The sequence below is a fragment of the Aulonocara stuartgranti genome, assembly GCF_965226115.1.
Source record: "Aulonocara stuartgranti genome assembly, chromosome: 10".
Classification (NCBI taxonomy): domain Eukaryota; kingdom Metazoa; phylum Chordata; class Actinopteri; order Cichliformes; family Cichlidae; genus Aulonocara; species Aulonocara stuartgranti.
In genome coordinates, this window is record NC_138946.1 from 16845895 (window position 1) to 16866085 (window position 20191).

Genomic DNA, 20191 nt, shown 5'->3' on the forward strand with positions numbered 1-20191 from the left:
GTAACACCTGTCCAGTATTGCCCTGTAGTAGCTGGGATAGGCTCCAGCCCCGTCCCCTGCAAGCCTAATGAGGATAAATAGAGGGAATGGATGGATAATGGCTCAATCTTGAATGAAAAGACAAAAAATAGGGGAAAAAATCAGCCTGTCATCTACACTTTATTTCATTTGCCCGAACATTTTCTATCATGTAGACAGAAAAGCCAACAGATATCATGTTTCACAAGCAAGAAATGTATATTTTGTTAAATGATTGCAACTAATTGCATCTAAATAATCACTGATAAGACCCCTAAATGGTGCTACTCCCTTCATAACCTCTTTTTAAAGGCTATGGATCAAGTGACCTGGTGACCAATTGGTTTGAGTACATATCACAGGCTACAGTGCACGTATTGTTGGGGATAAGCGAACAACATTTGCACTACTTTAGCTAAATTCATACTTTTACACACTTCCGTCATTAATCATTTTCCAACTACTGCCAGTCACCGTTCCTCCTTGGCCGTCCTTTTACTGAATGCCATTTCCTGCTCTGTTCCCACGGTTCCTGTGTGTCTCTGAGTAGCAAAGGCAAACACGGAAAAAGGTTTGTGAAATTCTCTGAAGTACAGCGTCAACCATACAGAGATATGCTCATCTCTGATGGTATAATATCCCTGCTGTCTTTTTGTTTTTGTTTTATTTAAAATAAATAAATAAATGAGTGTACTGAAGGAAACTATAAGACAAAAAACATAAATAACGCGTCTTGTGAAGTATGTGTTTATTACACGAGACCGACTTTGTCAAACGTGCTTTATTGTTTACTGCACTGTATTAAGAGAGTGTTGTCAGCATTTCCTGACTTTCCTTCTCATCTTTGTTCCTCAAACACTTAAAAAGTTTCAGGCACTCAGAAATCTGCGTGCTTTGTTGCTGTCACAGCCATTTCAGCTCTGCTGTCTGTAAATGATCTGTGATTGTTTCCTAGGTGACCTCAAAATGTGCTAATAACAGCTTGTGTTTACGCTTGTTCTGGTCGCATTTGCATGGATGCTTCTCACACTTTCTTAGTATTAATGTCATGTCTGATTCATAAATGAATGTAAAGGACAGTGTAAACATTGCACACCCACACAGAGAATTTAATTTATGATATAAAGGCAAACAGATGAGAGCAGCGTTTGCTCTCTGCTTGTAGATCATAGTATGTTTCTGAGAAGAACAAAATCACACCTGCTTCTGAATTTAGTGGTGCTTACATTATATGTCCAAAGGTGTGTGGACACACAATATATTCATATGTAAAAAGGTTAGAGAAGTTATTTCAAAACGATAGACAAGACAACTATGTTACTACAATCTGTTGCTGAAAAGCAAAGCCAGCAAAGAAGTGCAAAAACCTGTAGTTCCTGGAGTGGAGTCAATACCCATAGGCTCCCATCTCAAAAGCCTCAATTGTCTATTTTTGGCTGCTCCTTTATTTACCAGGGGTCACCACATTGTTTAGATCTACATCTTTAATCTGGCAATATGTAAACCAATATATCTATATTGTTGTGATTTAGTGACATAATTAAAATTGCATTGAACTAAACAACCTTATCGCACATGTTTACAACCTGATACAAAGAGTTTTATCTCTAAGGGTAGTTTTCCCCTATTCAGGAATGATGGGTGGAGATCAATTGAAGCCTTAATCGTAGCTTTGTTTCATAAGCTGCTGTAGCTGATCGGTGCCTCCTGGGCCTCACTGTCACAAACTAGCCCCTCTGACCTGGACCTCTCACTCATCCTGTTGCTACCTTATCATGCTTTAGGTGAAATTAGTTGTACAACTTTTTTACAGTCTTCAGCAAAAACCTGAGCCCCTCCTATAATGTTGATATCGCAGGTCCAACATGGCAGAACAATAAGTTCAGGTGGATGTCGGAAGAATTTACTAATGTAAAGCTGCAACACTTACGATCGCGTTGGAGTCAGGTCAAAATAGATGCAGTCTAAATTTTTTTAGACATGTTGTACTGATATTAGAGGGGGTGATTAGAAAATGCTTTCCCGCTAGAGAGAGAATTTGTGTTTTTAGAGATCAAAATGCTACTTTTGCGGTGGAAAAAGCAACTGACTGTCGCCAGAGAGCTTTAGAGACAAAGCAATAACTCTGAGTCTTACAACATTAAAATAACACATCAAACACATTCCTGTTTACGTCAACTCTCTGCCAAAAAAAATGTAAAATACAACTACATTTCGTTTGGGTCCCATTGTCACAAGAAGCACACCATTACCTGGAATATCATTGTTCATAGACCCGAACCATAAAATACAGACCCAAAGGGAATTCTTCATTATGCACTGAAATATGAGATTTTTTGCTATTAAAGCATTTATTGCTTTTTTAAAGAAAAACAAACAAGCAATTGTCATGAACAAATATCTTTTTTTAGTGCAAAAGTACGAGCATTTCATTTTGCAGCAGCACAGATTTGACTACTTTAAACCCTTCTTACAGTACATACAGTAGTTAAAAATCGTGTAAAAAATTAATATTTACAGGCACACAAAAGAAGTTTTATACACATATTGTGTTAAAACAATCTTTATGACATTCAGAAAGTCTTTTTCAGTCCTTGTCAGTAGTTTCCACCCACTGAACAGACAGAATATCTGGACTCAGATCCTAAAAAATCTAGAGGTAGGAAAGCCGTCGGTCTGGCAGGATGATATTTCAACCATTCATCTATTTTACTGAAGATGCAAAAACAAGCTCCGGTTAAAGTGAACAGTTAAACTCAACTTCGTATCGTTCTTCATCCTCAGCTGGCTCATGTCATTCTCAACTGTAATAAGAACAGATGCAAGAAAAGCAAAGTTAGACAAAAACCTAAAGAGACTCAAAAACATGGATTTAGTTTAAGATCTGATAAGAACAATTAGAGACACACCTTAAATATTCTTTTGCTGAAGCCAAGCCAGTGTGGAAAGTCAAACAGAGCATCAGAATAATATTTGAGGGTGAAGGAGGCGTCTCTCCACACGGGCTTGACCTTCATGAGGTCGTCGGATATGAGGTTTTTTGCTGCCCAGCTCTCCATTTCTTCAGTCAGGTCAATCTGAAATGAAGGGAAAGGTAACATATAGTGATTCTGAATAAAAGAGGCTCGTGCAACAGAAGCACCATGAAGTCCTGCTCACATCCACTCTGTAGCTTTCTCCAGCAACAGAAGAGATGGTCCCATCCATGCCTCTCTCCAGCTGCCACTTGGTGAACGGCTCGTTGCCATCGATGCACACCACATACTGCTTCACCACTGAAAGTTCATGAGGAAAGAGTAAAAAAGTCAGAAAAGGAGAGAGTTTGCGCAGAAACATGGTGTAAGAAGCAAGCTTTCACTGTAATGTGAACTCCACCCAAATCTGGAGGCCTGCATGAGTCAGCTGTGCCAGCGAGCAGCCCACAGCTGTAACATACGGAGTTGTTTTCACCACTGTCAGCTCTTTGTACTGTGTGTAATTACTGTTAGATGACAGCTTGTGTGTAGGGAAACACTTACCGCTGAGTTCTCTGGCTGCCTTTTTGTTGCTCACTGAGGATTGTTCTTCGCAGGCTGAAATCAGCAGATAGATCTCCTTGGACAGCAGACTCTTCCTCGTGCTGCTGTATTCCCACAAGTTGTGCATTTTCACTTTTCTGTGGCCAAAAGCAAAACAGAAAGAGTTTCATATTCATTGCTTGTGCATATGAACGCATAAATAAATGAATATACATTTGGGTGTGCATTTCTGTCTTTTCTCACCTTCCCAGCGAGTTGTGGAAAACGAACTTCTTCCCGCAGGACTGGAAGTCGTCGATGAGCACCAGGCTCTTCTCCTCGTTGCAGCGGACTCGGTAACCCGATCCGAGAGTCTCCACAGAGAAACCTGGCGGTGGATTTCTCACAAACTCCTCCACTTCTGTCACTCTCATCCTGCTGCCCGACTGCTTGTTTACCGGCATGCTGTCACGTTTTCTTCTCTCACCTCCTGCCGACGTTTATGTGGTCTAGTTCTTCTTCTTCTTCTGTATAGGGTTGGCAAACAGCAAAATGGTGTAATGTGGTCTAGTTGATGGACTTCTGAGCCTTTAGTAACGCCCACCGACCGCCAAGTTTGAAGAGACAAACTAATATGATTTCCGCTCCCTTTGAGCCAAAATAAAAGCCTTTAGTTACCACGTTTTGGTGGTGATCCATAGCTGCAGTTGTTAGTTGATGAAATGGAGAAATAAGAAATGTTTTTTTTGTTTTTTAAAAAAAACCTCAAACTGTGCTACCTTTTCAAAAGGAAAGAACCGCTTTTTCCTCATTTATATCGATGTAATAATCCATTTGAGCACACACAAGTCAATATATTAAAACCTAAATTAAATTAAAATGTAATGTTATGCAAATGTCATTAATTTATACATTAAATCACATTACATTTATGTAAATAAATACATAAAGAACAAGAAAACAGCAGAAACTTCCCTCTTCCACAAATGCTATTATTTTGAAGGAACGCCTCTTCTCTTTAATTTTGCTTGATATGAGATCATTTCAAAGCCAAACTTTATCAGCTGACCTGCTCACACACATAAAAGAGACTAAGCCTCTGACAATGTGAGTCACAAGCAGAAATTAGATATAAGCTCGTCTTCCCAGAAAAGGTGGCGTTGACCAACTGACGGTGACACAAATCTAACCCTCCTATCTAAGGTACTGTGCAACAGTCTGGAGCCACGCATCATTTGCTTTTAATTTGCTTCCAAGGAGCCAGACGTTCGTTAATTTATTTTATTTTAACTCTTTATTTCTTAATGTCATTTTTTAAAGAGTCCTCTCGAGCAGTCCTCCTCTGGGCTTTATGGTTATAAGGAGATTGTTAAAGCACAAAAAATGGCAACTTTTAATTGGTATCTTTTGACACTTTGTCTCAGGTGTCTATTCCCGGTGTATTGAGTTGAATGTATGAAAAATTCTAAACATAACATAGTTTGACAATGTGACTGCTTAAGAGCTATTAGCTGCAAACTTGGCATATCTCAGTTTGGTGTCCTGTCAAAAAGCCATTCTTAAGGAAGTGAAACAGTGAGAAAGGTGTGCCAAATTACACAAGAACTAGACTGCAAACCAGAGGCAAAAGGTCTTATGAAGTGATTAAACTTGACATTTAACATTTTTGGATCAAACCGTCATCAACATGTATTGAAGAGATCTAAACTGAAGAGAGGTAAACTGTAAGACTCTACAATCATCTGTAAAACACAGAGGAGGCTCTATCATGGTTTTGGGCTGACCTGGGCCCTTTGCTCTGTGTCATCAGATTTTGATCTACCAGGTAGTACCAGCTGGGAAGCATCTGAATGGCAACAAGGTCATTTTTTCACCATGACAATGATCCCAAACACACTGCCAATGCAGTAAAAGCATACCGGGATAGAGAAACTTTAACAGTGCCAGTCATGGATTGGCCTCCCCAGAGCCTGGACCTCAACATTATTGAAGCAGTGTGGGATCATCTGGACAGATAACACAACAAAAAGCATCCAACATTCGTAGTAGAGTTTTGAATGTACTTTAAGAAACCTGCAGAACTATTCCTGAAGGCTAATTAAAGAAATTACAAGAAAGCTTGGCTAAGACAGTTCAGCCTGTGCTGAAGAATAAAGGTGATTATACAAAATGTTGTGTTTCAAGGCCCGTTTTTTTTTCATATAGTATCTTATTTCCATGTATGCTGGCACATGTTTCGATAAACCACTGCGCTATTTTCCCATTTTCTTTGCAAAATATAAAGAGACAGTGGCCCAAAACCTTTGCACAATACTGTACATAACTAATACAGGTGAGAATGAGGGATGTCACAGAGCTGTTACTTATGTTGACCTCTATAAATGCACGAAGGCATGTAAAACAGCATTTGTTCTGTTTGAAATTAACTTCAGGTGGACTATTGAACTGAGAAAGAAGCTATAAACACTTGAAGCTAGTCACATACAAGCCTTTGCTGCACACTAACACCCAGTGGCGGTCCTAGCCTGTTTGGCGCCCTGGGCGAAGGATTGTACATTAACATAAAACACACACACAGCCACCAGACAGCCATCATAATTTATCATACAACAGGACAAATCAACAATTGACAACGACTAATTAATATTAAAATCTGTAACATAATGTATTGTTTGGAGTTTAGTCTGTTAGTATTTTTACCATTTCTTCTTGGAGCAACTGTAACCTACATTATTTCCTTAGGGATTAATAAAGTATTCCGATTCTGATTGTTTCAGGATGACCTGCCATTATCCAATGACACATCTGCTCGCCTGTATCTTTTGCTCGTTTCTCCTCCTCTTCTTTTCTCTTTTTTCTAAACTGAAGACATGATGGCTTTGAACTTTTCTTGTCCATCTTCCATTGGTTTTAATTTTACACTCCAGTATGAACACCCACCCCCCAACTCAGGGATCACCACAACATAACCTAATAAACCTACAACTTAGTTCACTTTGTCTAGGGTTTATTTCGAGGATTTCACACAATCCAGGATTCAAATCATGAATACATAATGGGCTTGGATTTACAACATTATGAATGAAATGTGGTCTACTTGGAAGCAGCAGGACTCTCCTCCCCTTTCGACGGGTTGTGTGTGAGACTTTAAATCATCAAACTGTAAATTATAAATTTTAAATTGTTATTGATCCCTTTACCCCGAGTCCTAAAGTGTATATTTATTTGCTTACTCTTCTTATATATATTGTTTGTTTACTTGCACTGCTGTAACTGGAGCCTCGTCGTCTCGTCTCTCTATATACTGGACTGTATGTAGCGGAGATGACAATAAAGTTTACTTTGACTTCAGCAGCGAGCAGGCGCACCGAGGGCTCTCGCGCTCACTTTTCACGTATAGAATTACTGTGCAGCATTTTTGTTCCTCTTACAGGAATTTCTGATCACGTTGCCATGTTTTCTCATCAACAGGCCTAATGTGTGCTGTGGTGTACTTTGTGAATAAAAGGGCTTAGTATTACTTTACCTAACTTCAAACACATTCATGCGTTATTGCTGTCTGTGAGTAACAATGTGACACATTATACAGCCTATCCCTGTGAATAAACAATACTTAGGCCTGCAGTTCCTGGATTCTTTAAAGCTTTCTCCAATTTTGGATTTCTTTCTTTTTCTTTTTCTTTTTTTACAGTTCACTCCATCTGCAAAACAATGTGAGAACTCTGAAGTGCTGTTTCACAACAGAACCAGCCTACTTTAATGTTTGTGGCTCAGCAGTTCACTTTTAGCCTCTGTGGTCAGGAGCCTGTTGACTCATTTGTTCTGGATGTCTCCACCAGTCTGCGTGTGCTTCCACAGAAAAAGTACGTTCAGCCTGTTTTCTCCACACGTACTCAGACGAGACTTTAAACAAGCCTATCATACTCTGGAAAATAAAAGTGGTTTGACCTAGATTCCAGTTGTATTTCTCACTGAACCTTCCTTTTGTTTTAGATTATATCTATTTATTATCTAGGTGCAGCTAAACTTTGTCTTCCCTGTGTAGGACAGGTAGAGGCATTGCCCATTCCAAGTGTGAGAAGCTTCAGTCTTATTTATTCATACTTCATTCTTATAATGGCAGATATCTAATCAGCCAATCACGTGAGCTTATAAGAAGGCAACAGTAACTCAAATGACCACTCATTACAACCAAGGTATGCAGATAAGCATCTGTGAATGCACAACATGTGGAACCTTGAAAAAGATGTGAGCTACACCAGAAGACCACACCGGTGTCACTCCTGTCAGCTAAGAATAGGAAACAAAGGCAAAGTCACACAGGATCACCCAAAACAAGTGATTAGTCTCAATTTCTGCCTCGAGAAATCAAATCATGGATCCATCCTACCTTGCATTAACAGTTCAGGCCAGTGGTGGTGCTGTATTTAACAAAATGGTCAGTGAGTGAATATAAAACGTGAATTTTTACTATATTTTATAACATGTGGTGGTTCTCACATTAGCTGAGAAATATCAGTACGGTATATCAATGTGCAGCAGGTACAACTCTGATCTCTGAAAACAGAAGGTATGACTTCCTCTATGAGCATTTTTTTTAAATTATTGATTTTGAGTGCATAATTTTGTGGCATACAGCAAGTAATAGAAATATTGTGGTGTAATCTTTTATATAATTTAATCATGCAGCTCATATGTCTCGCTCGTCTACTGTTGATGAGACATAGAAACTCAATTCAAGCAAAACTACACTGGCGTTATTAAATGTGGCAGGATTTACAGTCCCAGTGCAGAAACTGTTCATAATTGCCCATCATAAATGCCTTGAAGCGTATCACTTTTTAGCATCAATGCTGGCATGTTTTTTTGACAGTTGGTGGTTGCAAAATAATGTCAACAAACTCAGTGCAGAGGCATTTGTTGTGCACCTTATCCTATTTTATGTTCCTCTGACTCAGAGTAATAAAAAAAAAACTTTGCTAATGCTAAAAAAAACCCCAAACAGGATCGATCTACTTATTTACAAACACGAGAAGCCATAATGGCAATGGTATTAATTAAGATTAAAACTAAACTCATTCGATACACTTTTTCAGTCATTCGGTTTTAGATTTGCTGCTGTGTTTGGGATCATTGTCCTGCCATAAGAAGCAGTTTTAGCCAACCTTGCACTCTCAGGCAGACAGGCTCACATTTAGCTCAAGGATTCTTTGGTATACAAAGGAGTGCATGGTCGACCGCAGCTGCAAAACAAGCCAAAATCATCACCCCTCCACCACTGTGCTCACAGCTGGTATGCGATTTGTGCTATATGCTGTGTTTGTTTTTCCAAACAACGTGCTGTCTATTTTGGCCACACATCTCCACTTTGGCTTGTGTAACATTATTCCAGAGATCCTGTGAATTGTTCAGATGCATCTTTGCAAATCTAAGCTGTGCTGCCATGTTCTTTTTTTTAGAGAGACATAAGAGACTTTTTCCTGGTAGCACTTCCATACCTGTTCAGTCTTTTCTTAACTGTACCTTTATTATTTAACATGCTAACTGAGGCCTGTGAAGTCAGAGGTGTATATCGTGGTTTCCTTGCAGTTCCCTTTCCTTTCATTCACCTTGGGGGAAACTGGCTGGGTTGTCCACTCCTGAGAAGACTGCCAAATTTCTTGAATATTTTCCACGTGAATAATAATAATATTAACCTCCTAGGACCTGAACTCTTCCACAGCATGCATTTTTAATTTCTATTTGATGTTTGGGCATATTGGGGCCCGATGAATGTAAAAACAAAGAATTACCAGATTTTTTTTTTTTACCTGATTTTTGTTTTTTAAAAAAATAAGAGCCACAAATGAGGATATTCATTTAAAATTTTGATAGAACAGTAGCAGTATAATGTCCTCGTAAGTGGATATCAGGCCCTTGTAGAGCAAAATTTAGTATTTTGGTCTAAATACCCCAAAATGTGATGTCCTAGGATGATAATGATAATGGTAATAATAAAAATAATAATACAGTGTAATATACCATCTGTTGTTGTTAATCTGAATGTGTATTTACCTAATTTTAAAACCTGCTGATTTTTTTTAAGTTAATCTTAGATTTTAGGAGGGCATACCTTTATTGGCATGAATAGTACAAAAATTTAGGTTGAATTCCTATTTACTGTGACCAGAGACAATTATTTATATTATATCCCGTTTCTGTAACAATCCGGTCCAATACCAGACATCGAAAACCAAACTACTCATTTGTTGTCCGCTAGAGGTCGCTACAGCTCCGCACTAACTGCCACTACATGAAAGCTCACGCCTCCGGTACAGAGATGTAGCAAACCGATTTCTTCAGTTCGCCATGGAAACACGGTGATTGAACCAGTAGCACTAGGAGTCATGTCACACCGTGATATGTTTTACGGATGCAGACTGGTCGCTGTGCTTCTCATTTGTCTCGGTAAGTGAAGTGAAACGTCTGCAGATCCGAGGCAGGGGTGCAGTTAGCTTACCCGCCACACAAAGCTGCACACACTGTGTCAGCAGCCGGAAGTGGCTTTGAGTTGTTCTTTGAAAGTAGTGAAATATAACGTTGTTTAACTCTGCATTAAAAATTATGAACCAAGGTCATTTTTAACCTTGTCAAATTTTAACGTAAAGTCATAATGACATTTGTTCTGTTTTTCTGTCTTTCTAAAGAAAGTGAGAGATATAGCGCATGGTTTTATTTTTAAAATCAAAAGAGGAAATGGTATTAATGCGCAGGTATCGTTATCATCCGCTGTGGTTGCTGACAGGTCTGCCGAAGCGTGGGGGGCTGCAAATGAAGCTGAAGGTGTCTTAAAAAACATGCTGATACATGCTGATAATTTCTACACTTTATAATTGTTCTCTTTTATTACCAGAAAAAGTCGTTTTAGTTTAGTTGTATACAACTACCATCCAAATGTCATAGTAAAAATCAAGACCCGTCAAACTAGGCAACAGTTTTCTAATCTTCTCTTGTCTGAGCCCGTGTTTAATTGGAGCCTCAGTTTCTTGTTCTTAGCTGACAACAGTGTTACTCGGTGCGGTCTCTGCTGCTGCCGCCCATCTGCTTCAAGGTTGTGTGTTCAGAAAAGCTCTTGTGCATACCTCGATAGTAACAGGTTACGTAAGTTACCGTTACCTTTCTATCAGCTCAAAGCAGTCTGGCCATTCTCCTCTGACCTCTGACATGACTTGCTGACTGGATAAACAGTTAAACAGGTGCACCTAATGAAGTGGCCATTGAGTGTAGGTACTGGTTTGATTTAAACTGAAAAATCAAAAAAAGATATTTTTTGTCTCCTCACAAATAATTGTTCAGTTGTCTTTTCTTTCCATACCAAGACGTCTTTGCTGGAGACAAACACACAGGGCCTGATCATGTAAGTGCTGCTTTTTAGTTTCTTGTTGTAAATTAATGCTTTGCCACGTGCCTCAGCAATGTGTTTTTGTCAATCTCTCTGACTGTCCACAGGCAGCAGAGCGCAGGAAACACTCTGTCGGTGAGTGAGAGGGCGATCTAACATTTTGTACAACTATTTGGGAAATAAACAAGTTCTATAGCGCATCTTATAATAATGTGTCTAAGAGCGTACTTTGAAATATTGTAGATGAGTTTAAATTCGAACATGAAAGGATGAAAGGATTAGCGCTTCCTCTTTGTTTTCTTAACCAGTCATCAGGATACATATTCCATGCATGTCTTTTCACAGAGCTGGAGGACGTAGTGATAGTGATCCAGAGCCAGAGGAACTCCTACCATGCCCGTCGCAGTGGTCAAAGGAAAGTGGAGATTCTGCAGCAGGCAGCCCGACTTGGGCAGGTAACATCTGCCATGCTTTGTTATAATCTTCCTATTTTCATGTACACGCTCATACATGTATTGTACAGAAGGCACGCTGAGTATAGTCTCCATAAGAAAATATCAACATTCTTCTTATGTTATAAAAATCTGCTATAATCGTTTATGTGAATTCATTTACAGTGATAATGAATAAAGGAAGTTAACCATTTGAAGTCATTTGCAATCATAAGGTGAAGTAATGAGGCGCTACAAGCAGGCTCTACTCATGACAGTGTCATGGTCAGTGATGGTCAGAGTGCTCGCTTTGATTGGAACCTCTTAGAAGATTAAAAAGAAGACGACTGGACTTCTTTAAGCTTGTGAAGATGTCACTGCTCATCCAAGAGGTTTCTGCAGGTGTTAGAACTACAGAAGAAGCCTCTTGGATGAGTGTCTGAGAGAGGCAGTGAAGACAAAGGCTATCTCCCGTTACAAAAGCTCTCATCAACCATCAGCCATCTTGAGCAGATGTTGTGGCTTTCTTCAGTTTTTTGGGCTCTTGGCTCGTATTCTAAAGGAACTAACTTCCTGATGTTACTGAAAATCAGCAGCAGCAGCCGACTTCAGAGGGAAATGAATCTCTGTGCCATCATCCTGTATCAACCATCTTCCCAGTGCAGAATGAGATTGACAGCCAAGATGGGTTTTTTTCTTATGCTTACATTTCTCTACAAGTGATTTATTGAAACATGTGCGAGCATACATGGAGATACAGTAGATAAGTCAAAAACAGAGATTGCATGATTCTAATGAGCTTGAAAGTCAATATTTGATACGACCATTTTTATTCTTTAACACAGCCCGATTGGTTCGGGGTCACATCTGTTCACAGGGGGGTTGATAGTGATGGTTGTGTGTCCTTGTGTGTGTGTGTGAGTGGTCTGTGTGTGTCTGTATATGTGTAGGTGTGTTTATGTATGGCTCAGCCTGGGTGACCCTTGGCCCCTGTGGGACATGGTTGAGGAGGGTGGCCTTGCCCCTCCCCCGGGATGTAAGTACTTTTGGTTCCAGGGTGCATGGCTTGATGTTTTGCCGTACTTGTTGGCCCACTCCTTTGGAGGTTGTGGTCCAGGGTGGCCTCTTCAGTGCAGTTGGGGGCTCTGCTGAGAGTTGGGCGGTTCTCAGGCATCTGAGGCCCTGTTTTTGTCTTTGGTGGCATGGGCTGCCTGCCGTCTCTGGGTCTCTGGGGGCCTTGCTCTTTGGCTCTAAGGGCTCCATCTGGGGCCCACTTCCTTCCTCTGCTGCTATGTGCACACAGTTGTCATCGAGATGTGGTCTCGGCTCTTCAGTACTCTGTGGGAGCAGCAGATGCCTGGGTCTCCTGGGTCTTTCTCTGTCTGATGGGGCCGTTATTACCAAAATTGTTAGTTTGTGTATCCATCCATCCAGGTGCTACTTTTTTGCATGTTTATTCTTACAGGTGCAGCACTTGGAGGCCCATCATGCTTTTTCACTTGTGCTCTGTCCTCTTGTCCTTTTCATTTCATCTATTTCCCCTCCCTTTTTTTCTTGCTCTTTTTCTTGTGCTTGTCAACTCTGGCAATGCTGTATTAGACATGCACTCATGTGAGTAATAGTAGAAATGAATAAAGAAAGAAAGAAAACACAAACACAAACAAAAGGGGGCCTAAAGACTCCAGAGCTCGTCTTGGAAAAGCAAATATGTTTGGCACAACAGTTCATTTAGATCCTGATTCTGATTGCAAAAGCTGCCAGACATGAAGACAGGCTAAAAAAAACTCCAGCCTGAACTCTCTTAGCCAAGCTTTCTTGTAATTTCTTTAAGTAGTCTACAGGAATAGTTCTCCAGGCTTCTTAAAGGACATAGAAAGCTGTTCTTTGGATGTTTGGTGACTCATTAAATCATTAACCTAATTAATTAATTAATTAATTAATTAATTAATTAATTAATTAATTAATTAAGTGATTTTAAAATTTGGATTCATCACGCCATCAGATCTGTCGCCACTGATTTTCAGGTCAGGTTTGCATAATTTGGCACATCTCAGCCTTTTCTCCCTGTTTCCTTTCTTTGAAAATGGCTTCTTGGCAGCCACCCTTCCACTCAGACCATTTCTGTAGAGGCTTCAGTGAACAGTGGATGGATCAAATGTCAAAATTTGTTTGTTATGTATAGACACAAAACTGTTACATCCCTTCACTTGGGTGCTTATATGCTTGTGTGCAGTATTGAATGACTCAACAAGAAGAAACAAACATTCCTGTGAAAATGGTCAGGTACAAGGTCTGCATTGAAAATGTGTGAAAAAGCAGCCAATGTCCAAAGAAAGAAAAGCTGGAGAACTATTACTCAAGTCAGTTTAAAAGATTACAAGAGTTTTCTCCTAATTAGATGCTTGTTTTGACATTTGGGGGCAGGTTCTTACATAAACTTGTCTTGAAAATCTCCAGGTCAACCTCTAATTAAAAATTGCAATAGTGTATTTTATTTTATTTTATTTTTTCATTTTTTGTGTCCCGTTTGGATCTTTAGCCATCAGAATTGTTGTCTTAAGGCCAAGAAAGATGCCAAGCGGATTTATTTTACCAAGTGGATCATCATGGCCTTGCCATATTGGTCCATTTGATTGACCTTTATTATAATTATGAATTTATTTTATTTTCGGTTGCTACAAACGGGACAGATATAGTGTATTTTAACTAAAAAGGCAAACAAGGTGGAAAAAACACATTACTGCGTATGGCATAAAGAGACGCCAGCATCCCAGCATGAAAACACCGTCACGTTGATGCAGTACAGCAGAGAGAGCATCATCATTTAGGGCTGCTTTGCTGTTTCTGGGCCTTGGTGATTCAGGTGGACGATTACTCCAAACAAAGTAAACCTAAACACACACACAGACCGCATTCAACTGCAGATGCTGATGTATTGACTCCATTATGGGTGAGCTTAAGCAGTTGTGTAAAACGCAACAGTCCTCCTGAGCATCGTGCAGGTCTAATCCGCAGATAATTGAAACACAATTTGGAGGTTATTGCTGCCATAGGCGTTCATTAAATCCAATGGTTCATTTACACTTTACACCATAATTTTAAAGCTTTAATGGGTGAATTTTGTCTAATTAGAATACAATTTATTTCTCAGGGTTTTTTTGTATCGATAAGCATCACTGGTGTTAATGGACAAAACATAAAGCCACCTCCACGCTTGCTTAGTTTAAAGCTCATAAGTGAGCTACTTTAGTTTCTATGGTGGATTTTTATGGCTGATTCTTATGCCTGTTTTATGATTGCACTTTACTGTGCCAGCAGGACAGGACAGCAATCCTTTAAGTACTTTAGCTTTTATTAGGTGTCAAAAAATGTTAAAACTGATTTATGCTTTGTTGCGGTATTAACATGGCACCAATAGATGTCCTCCTTTCCACAAATCGTAAAATCTTCACTTTCACCCTTTTTTTTTAAAGAGCAGGTGGTGATCGAAAACTGTAGTGAAGGCGTAAAATAGAAAAGGGCGATGAATGTTGGTGAGTTACTAATGAAATCAATGTTTAAAAAACCCCCCAGAAAAATATGCTTTACTTTTAGTTTTTGGCAAAAACTAAAAGAGTTCCAGCATTGTGATTGGCTGGAGCCATTCTATGTAACATTTAAACATGTTATCCTTTCCCTCGCTCCTGGTACTCTGGCTTCCTCCCAGGTTGATTGGTGATTCTAAATTGGCTGTAAGACATTTGGCCTTTGTGCTGCTTTAACAAGTGAATTTCCTCAGTGCGGCATTAGTAAAGTCTCTATCTCTGGCCTCCTTCACTGCATCAATGAATCTTCTTTGTGGCTGTTGGGGGAAAACTCTGTAAAAGACCCAGGAGAAATAAAGACACAATGAGACAAAGTTACTTTCTTTATCAAACGTGTATACGGGTGAGCTGCTAAGAACAACTCACACCATGCACAGTGGCTTGGTAATTTTTATAGGCACAGAGCACAGAGACAGTGAGAACAGGATAACAAATAATAAACAGATAAAATAAAACAACTCCATATATGGTGCTAGTCTCGTCAGCAGAGAGCTAGGGAAGATAAAACAATCTAAAACAATATGTCCCAGAAACAAGATGTGTTTGCTGGGAAAGTCTAAAAAGATAATTCTAAACTAATCTAACCATAGGCAGAGGGCAGACAAAAGGCATCTTTGTACATTTAAAAGAAGGTAAAGAAACATAGAATCATTTTTCCTGTAACAGTGGCCTTCCTCTTTTCTTACTGCTTGGCACCTCTATCTTTAATGTCTTTGTCCAGTATATATGCGCTATCCCTCAGCTGCACAGGTCCAAAATAGCTCTACCTATTCTTTGTCTCCATGTGCTGTCTACAAAAACCATCTGCCTTTTGTAGACAGTTTCGTTTCGTAGGTGGGAGAACACACAGGTCCTTAGAAAGGCTTTTCAAGCTTTGTGCATCTCTATAATGTTTCGTCTAAGGTTCAGTGAAAGTAGTTGGAAATGAGACTGTTTGACGGATATGGGTGCAGCACCATGCTTGTAGGAATCTTGTTAATCTGATGACTTTTCATGGATATAATGTCATTTCTTCACAAAAGCTGGAAGGGTGTGATTGGAACTGAAAGCTTTTGATTTGATGCTTATTGCAGCATAAAGACCTTAAAGCGGTTGCGTAATCCTTGTTTAAGGTGACTTTTCTGCTGATGTTGATTTTCACTGACGGCACGGTTTAAATGCTGACTCTGATGTCCTGCCAGCTTGTTGTTTAACTCTCTTGCAGGCTTTTTTCCTGCAGCAATTAATGGTGGTGGTCAAAATGTGACTAAAATATCATCAATAGCATCTCAGGTTTTAATTCACCAGAAAACAGCGCTTCAACTTACAAGTGAGAAAGTTCTTTACTAAAACACACAGCCCACTTGTACGTAGAGCAACATGTCTGAGTGACCTTTATAACAGTTTTGGAAAAGTGTTGTGTCCTTTTTTAAATGAGGAGGTGGTTAGCGCTGTCATATGCTCTTTCAGTCTGAAGCCAGCATTGTATGATTGTACAAAATGAAGGAGAGGGGGAATCATCAAACCAAGCTTTGTAAATGGAACATCAGATAATTGCTTTATTCAATATACTGGCAAAGAACATCCGTGTGGTCGGACATAAATTTACAACAGAGTGGAGCATTTTATTTTGGTCACAGGTCATGTTTTGTAGCAGCCGTTCATCTTGCATAAATCAATTTGCACACTTGACATAACTTAATAGCTTGCACACCTCTCTTGCTGCCAGACAGTTAAAGGCCTTTTAGTCTCCTGGTTCTGTAACAACATATGTAACGAGGGGCTTAATCTCTGCACCAGCTTTCACTTCAGTTGACCCATACATCAGTTATTCCTCCCAATTGCTTCTTTACAACCAATTTAAATAGCTACATGGAAAAGACTTATGACTGTACGAATCCTCTATTTTCTAGTCTCATTCTGAGCTTGTAATCGCCGAGACTATAGGCTCTATATGAAGTAGCACAAATCCCACTATACTGAAACCTGCTGCAGAGGGTGTCTGCAAGATTGTTTCCTGAACTCTTCTTCACTGAGAACTAAGTTACTGAAGTAATGATTTTAGGGAGAAAAAAAAGCATTTTTTTGTCTAAAAATTTTTTAATTATCAGAAATAAAGTGTTGATTATGTTTGATTTTAATTGAAACCATACTAACTTTTTTTAATTTGAAAAATGGACGCAGATTAAATACTTAAGGATTTACTACATAATGTAGTCTTGATGGCACTCTACCAAAGCTGCAACAGATGTTAGGAGTTCAGTAAAATCAAAACCAGAACCAGTTTATGAATTTGAATAAGAAGCAGCTTCTTCTGGTTATTGAAATTGACTGACATCACATGGTAGCTCCCCCAAATTCTCTACTATGACTCTTTTGAAGCATGGAATAAAACTGGCAAATCCCATAAAGTGACTGGGATGTCCCAAACACTTTTGGAAAGCCATTTTATTGCACTCAAAATCCTGTCAAAACCTATAAATGGAACTTGCTGTTACCTCTCTTCAGGTCAAGTTGTGCCTCTTGTCATATTTCAGATGTCTGTGTTCCCAGATGGTGGAATTTGAGTTACATTTTAATGTCATGAAACATTTTGGCAGGCAGGACTCGGGAATGAGGGATAAAATAAAGGCAGCTTTATTACTGAGCTTATGAAAACTGTGCGCAAAATGCAAAAAACTCAAAATTAGCAAGATACACACAGGATAACGAGAGGCGAGGGAACAGGCAAGAGCCCAGCTGGGACTCATTTCAGATGACAAGACAGAGGAAGTAGAATTAGGCACAAGATACAAGAAGAAGAATAGACACCAGAATAAAAGAAGAAGAAACAGAACGTGGGAACAGAAACACCAGCTTGACACAAATACAGATGCAGGATGCAGAGACCAGACCGACACAAGGACACAGCTCTGGAAACAGAAACAGAAAGGGAAAACAAAAGATAAAAATAAGACTCAACCAGAGAAGAAGAACGTAGAATACAAACAGACTGCTGGAGGATATGATGATGACAAAGGAAAAATAGGAATCTTACAAACATTACAAAAGAGCCAAAGTAAGAAACAATTGAGACACAAAACAAAACCAAATCTTGAACTCAGAAAAAAAACTCAAAAAATAACATTTAAGGTAAATATATCAGAGAAACATCCAAAAACGACTCCAACAGAGCTGCAGGGTAGGTCACTAGAACTTTTCCAGTAAATAAATAAAAAGTTTAAATATCCATCCTGTAACATAAGTTTGAAGTTGACATACAGTACTGATGAATCACTATGTTTTAAAGAAAAATGCTAGCTAATATAACAAAGCAATGGGCTTCAACGTATTGTTTTTGATTGATTTAAATCTGCATTCATTAAAGTTTAGGTGTTTGAAATAGAAATTTAGTCCACATTTGCATTTATTTACACCTTTGTAGTTCTGGTGTTTTGTGCGTTTGTCTGTTGTAAGACTACGGTCATCATATGTATGCGAAATATGTTATTTGATGTATTGGTACTACCCGTACTAGTAAACTATGGGACATAGTGGGGACATAAGATGCTTATGCAGAGAAACTGAAATCATCATAAATGAATCATTAAAATGCTTCTGTAGGGGTTCAGCTCAGTGTTTTTCATGTGACTGCAGGATGATTCAGCTCTTATGTGCCATGCAGGGAGTTCCAGTGATTGTTCTTCTCCATGAGCTGTCACAGTATGAAGGGGACTGGAGTATCCTCCCTGCACTTCCTCGGTGAGTGTTGAGCCCTCAAATGAAGATGAGTAACTTATTAAAATTACGTTGCATGACAGCTTATTTAACCTTGATGGTTTGGCGTTGTTAAGTTGTCAATCTTCTCAGGCTCTTTGTCAAATATGGACATTCAGCTTCCTGGTTGTTCTTCATAGAGGAGGAAACCAAAGTCACACTGTCTGCTCTGCTGGAGGTCCTCAACAGATATCCAGCTCAAGAGGTGGGATACACACACACACACACACACACACACACACACACACACACACACACACACACGCACCTCAATAACAGTAGTGACTGTGCACTCAATTGCTATGCATAAAATGATGATCATGGTGATCTTTTTGCAATACAGGAGTGGTTTTTGGGTAAGCGTCTCCATGACAACGAGGCCTCCATCATTCACCACTATGCCTTCTCTGAGGACCCCAGTTCCTTCAGTTACCCTGACACCACAGCAGGCTGGGCTCTCAGTGCGCCGCTGCTCAAGAGGTGAGCGTAAAGATTAAAGTGAGTCCCTGTGTTGCTCTCCTCTCTTCTTTTACACATTTAGCAGACCTTTATAAGCTTTCTAATAAGACATCTGTTAATTGTAAAGACTAAGCTAAATTCAGCCAATAAAAATAAGGACCTACAAGAGTGAGGGAGACAGTTTACAGTAACAAAAACAAAAAAGAAAAGATGAGAAAGAAAAGGCACGGCTAAAAATAAATCTTTTAAAAAAGAAATGTTCCCAGAATGACTTTTAATGCAGCACTTATTTTTTGTCCCACTAAGAAAAAAGTTATCAGCTGCAATCTTAACTAGGGATGGGTATCGTTTAGGTTTTATCCGATACCGGTGCCAAACCGGTACTTTTGAAACGGTGCCGGTGCTCAAACGGTGCTCAAACCGGTGCTTAAAGAATGGAGAACACAAAATTGGTCCAAAAACCTCTCATGTTCAGCTGGTTTTTTGTAAAAAGATAACAATGTTAGCCTTTTCTGCAGCTATGGGGCATATATGGCATCACTCTTGGCTGGAAGCAGTGCTTAAACAATGGAAAAAACACAAACTTTGTCCTAAACCTCTCATGTTTAGCTGTTTTCCACTTTTTCTTTGGTCATTTTAGCCTTTTTGGCCAGGGTGAAGGGAGTATCTGCCATCAAACAAGAAGACAGCCGCATGTAGTTATGATGATGTTTGCTAGTTCACTTTACATGCATTAATGTAATAACGTGGTTAGCCTACTCAACGTAAATTACACACGAACATTAAGCTACTCACGCAGAGAAGAGCGGCTGCTGCTGCCATCATCATCCGTCATCATTTCTGCTACACTGGCAGGGCTAGGGGCCAGGACTCTCCTCTTCGGGGTTTTTGGGGGATATTGCTAACTCCGGGTCAGATAACAGGCAACCCACGCACAGTAGATGCGCTCGGTGTGAGGTCTCGCAGCAAGCTATCATACGGCGCATTTCTGGGCTTTTAAAAAAAACGCTATGCGTCGCCAGGTGTTTCATCGGATTCGAGGTGTTTCCTCCTTTGACAGTATCACAGTATCAGCTTAAAGCACTT

General features: G+C 39.5%; 2 protein-coding genes across 6 annotated transcripts in view; one reads left to right on the forward strand and one right to left on the reverse strand.

Moving 5' to 3' along the window:
• Positions 1–2410: 2410 nt before the first annotated feature.
• Positions 2411–4158, reverse strand: LOC309714986 (mesenteric estrogen-dependent adipogenesis protein-like). The gene is made up of 5 exons (XM_082547754.1): positions 3780–4158; positions 3537–3673; positions 3178–3293; positions 2928–3095; positions 2411–2822 (listed from the first exon to the last, which is right to left on the reverse strand). Exons 1-5 carry the CDS (start codon positions 3977–3979, stop codon positions 2808–2810), a joined length of 636 nt encoding a protein of 211 aa, XP_082403880.1. The 5' UTR covers positions 3980–4158; the 3' UTR covers positions 2411–2807.
• A 5632-nt stretch (positions 4159–9790) lies between these two features.
• b3glctb (beta 3-glucosyltransferase b) overlaps positions 9791–20191 on the forward strand; it is a 33533-nt gene continuing 23132 nt past the window's right edge. For 3 of the 5 annotated variants that reach the window (XM_082549786.1, XM_082549789.1, XM_082549788.1), the window contains exons 1-7: positions 9791–9962; positions 10874–10911; positions 11004–11031; positions 11242–11351; positions 18555–18631; positions 18740–18851; positions 18990–19126. In XM_082549786.1, coding sequence (XP_082405912.1) covers positions 9902–9962; positions 10874–10911; positions 11004–11031; positions 11242–11351; positions 18555–18631; positions 18740–18851; positions 18990–19126 — 563 coding nt within the window. In that variant the 5' untranslated portion in view covers positions 9791–9901. Of the gene's footprint in view, positions 9963–10195; positions 10782–10873; positions 10912–11003; positions 11032–11241; positions 11352–18526; positions 18632–18739; positions 18852–18989; positions 19127–20191 lie in introns of those variants that run through there. The other 2 variants (XM_082549787.1, XM_082549790.1) reach the window with 2 other exon arrangements.

Coding starts and splice junctions, on each gene's coding strand:
- LOC309714986 (XM_082547754.1), bottom strand. CDS start 3,979: ATGCCGGTAAACAAGCAGTCGGGCAGCAGGATGAGAGTGACAGAAGTG. Junction 3,674..3,779: donor TTCCACAACTCGCTGGGAAG/GTGAGAAAAGAC, acceptor TTTTGGCCACAG/AAAAGTGAAAATGCACAACT. Junction 3,294..3,536: donor GGCAGCCAGAGAACTCAGCG/GTAAGTGTTTCC, acceptor ATGAACTTTCAG/TGGTGAAGCAGTATGTGGTG.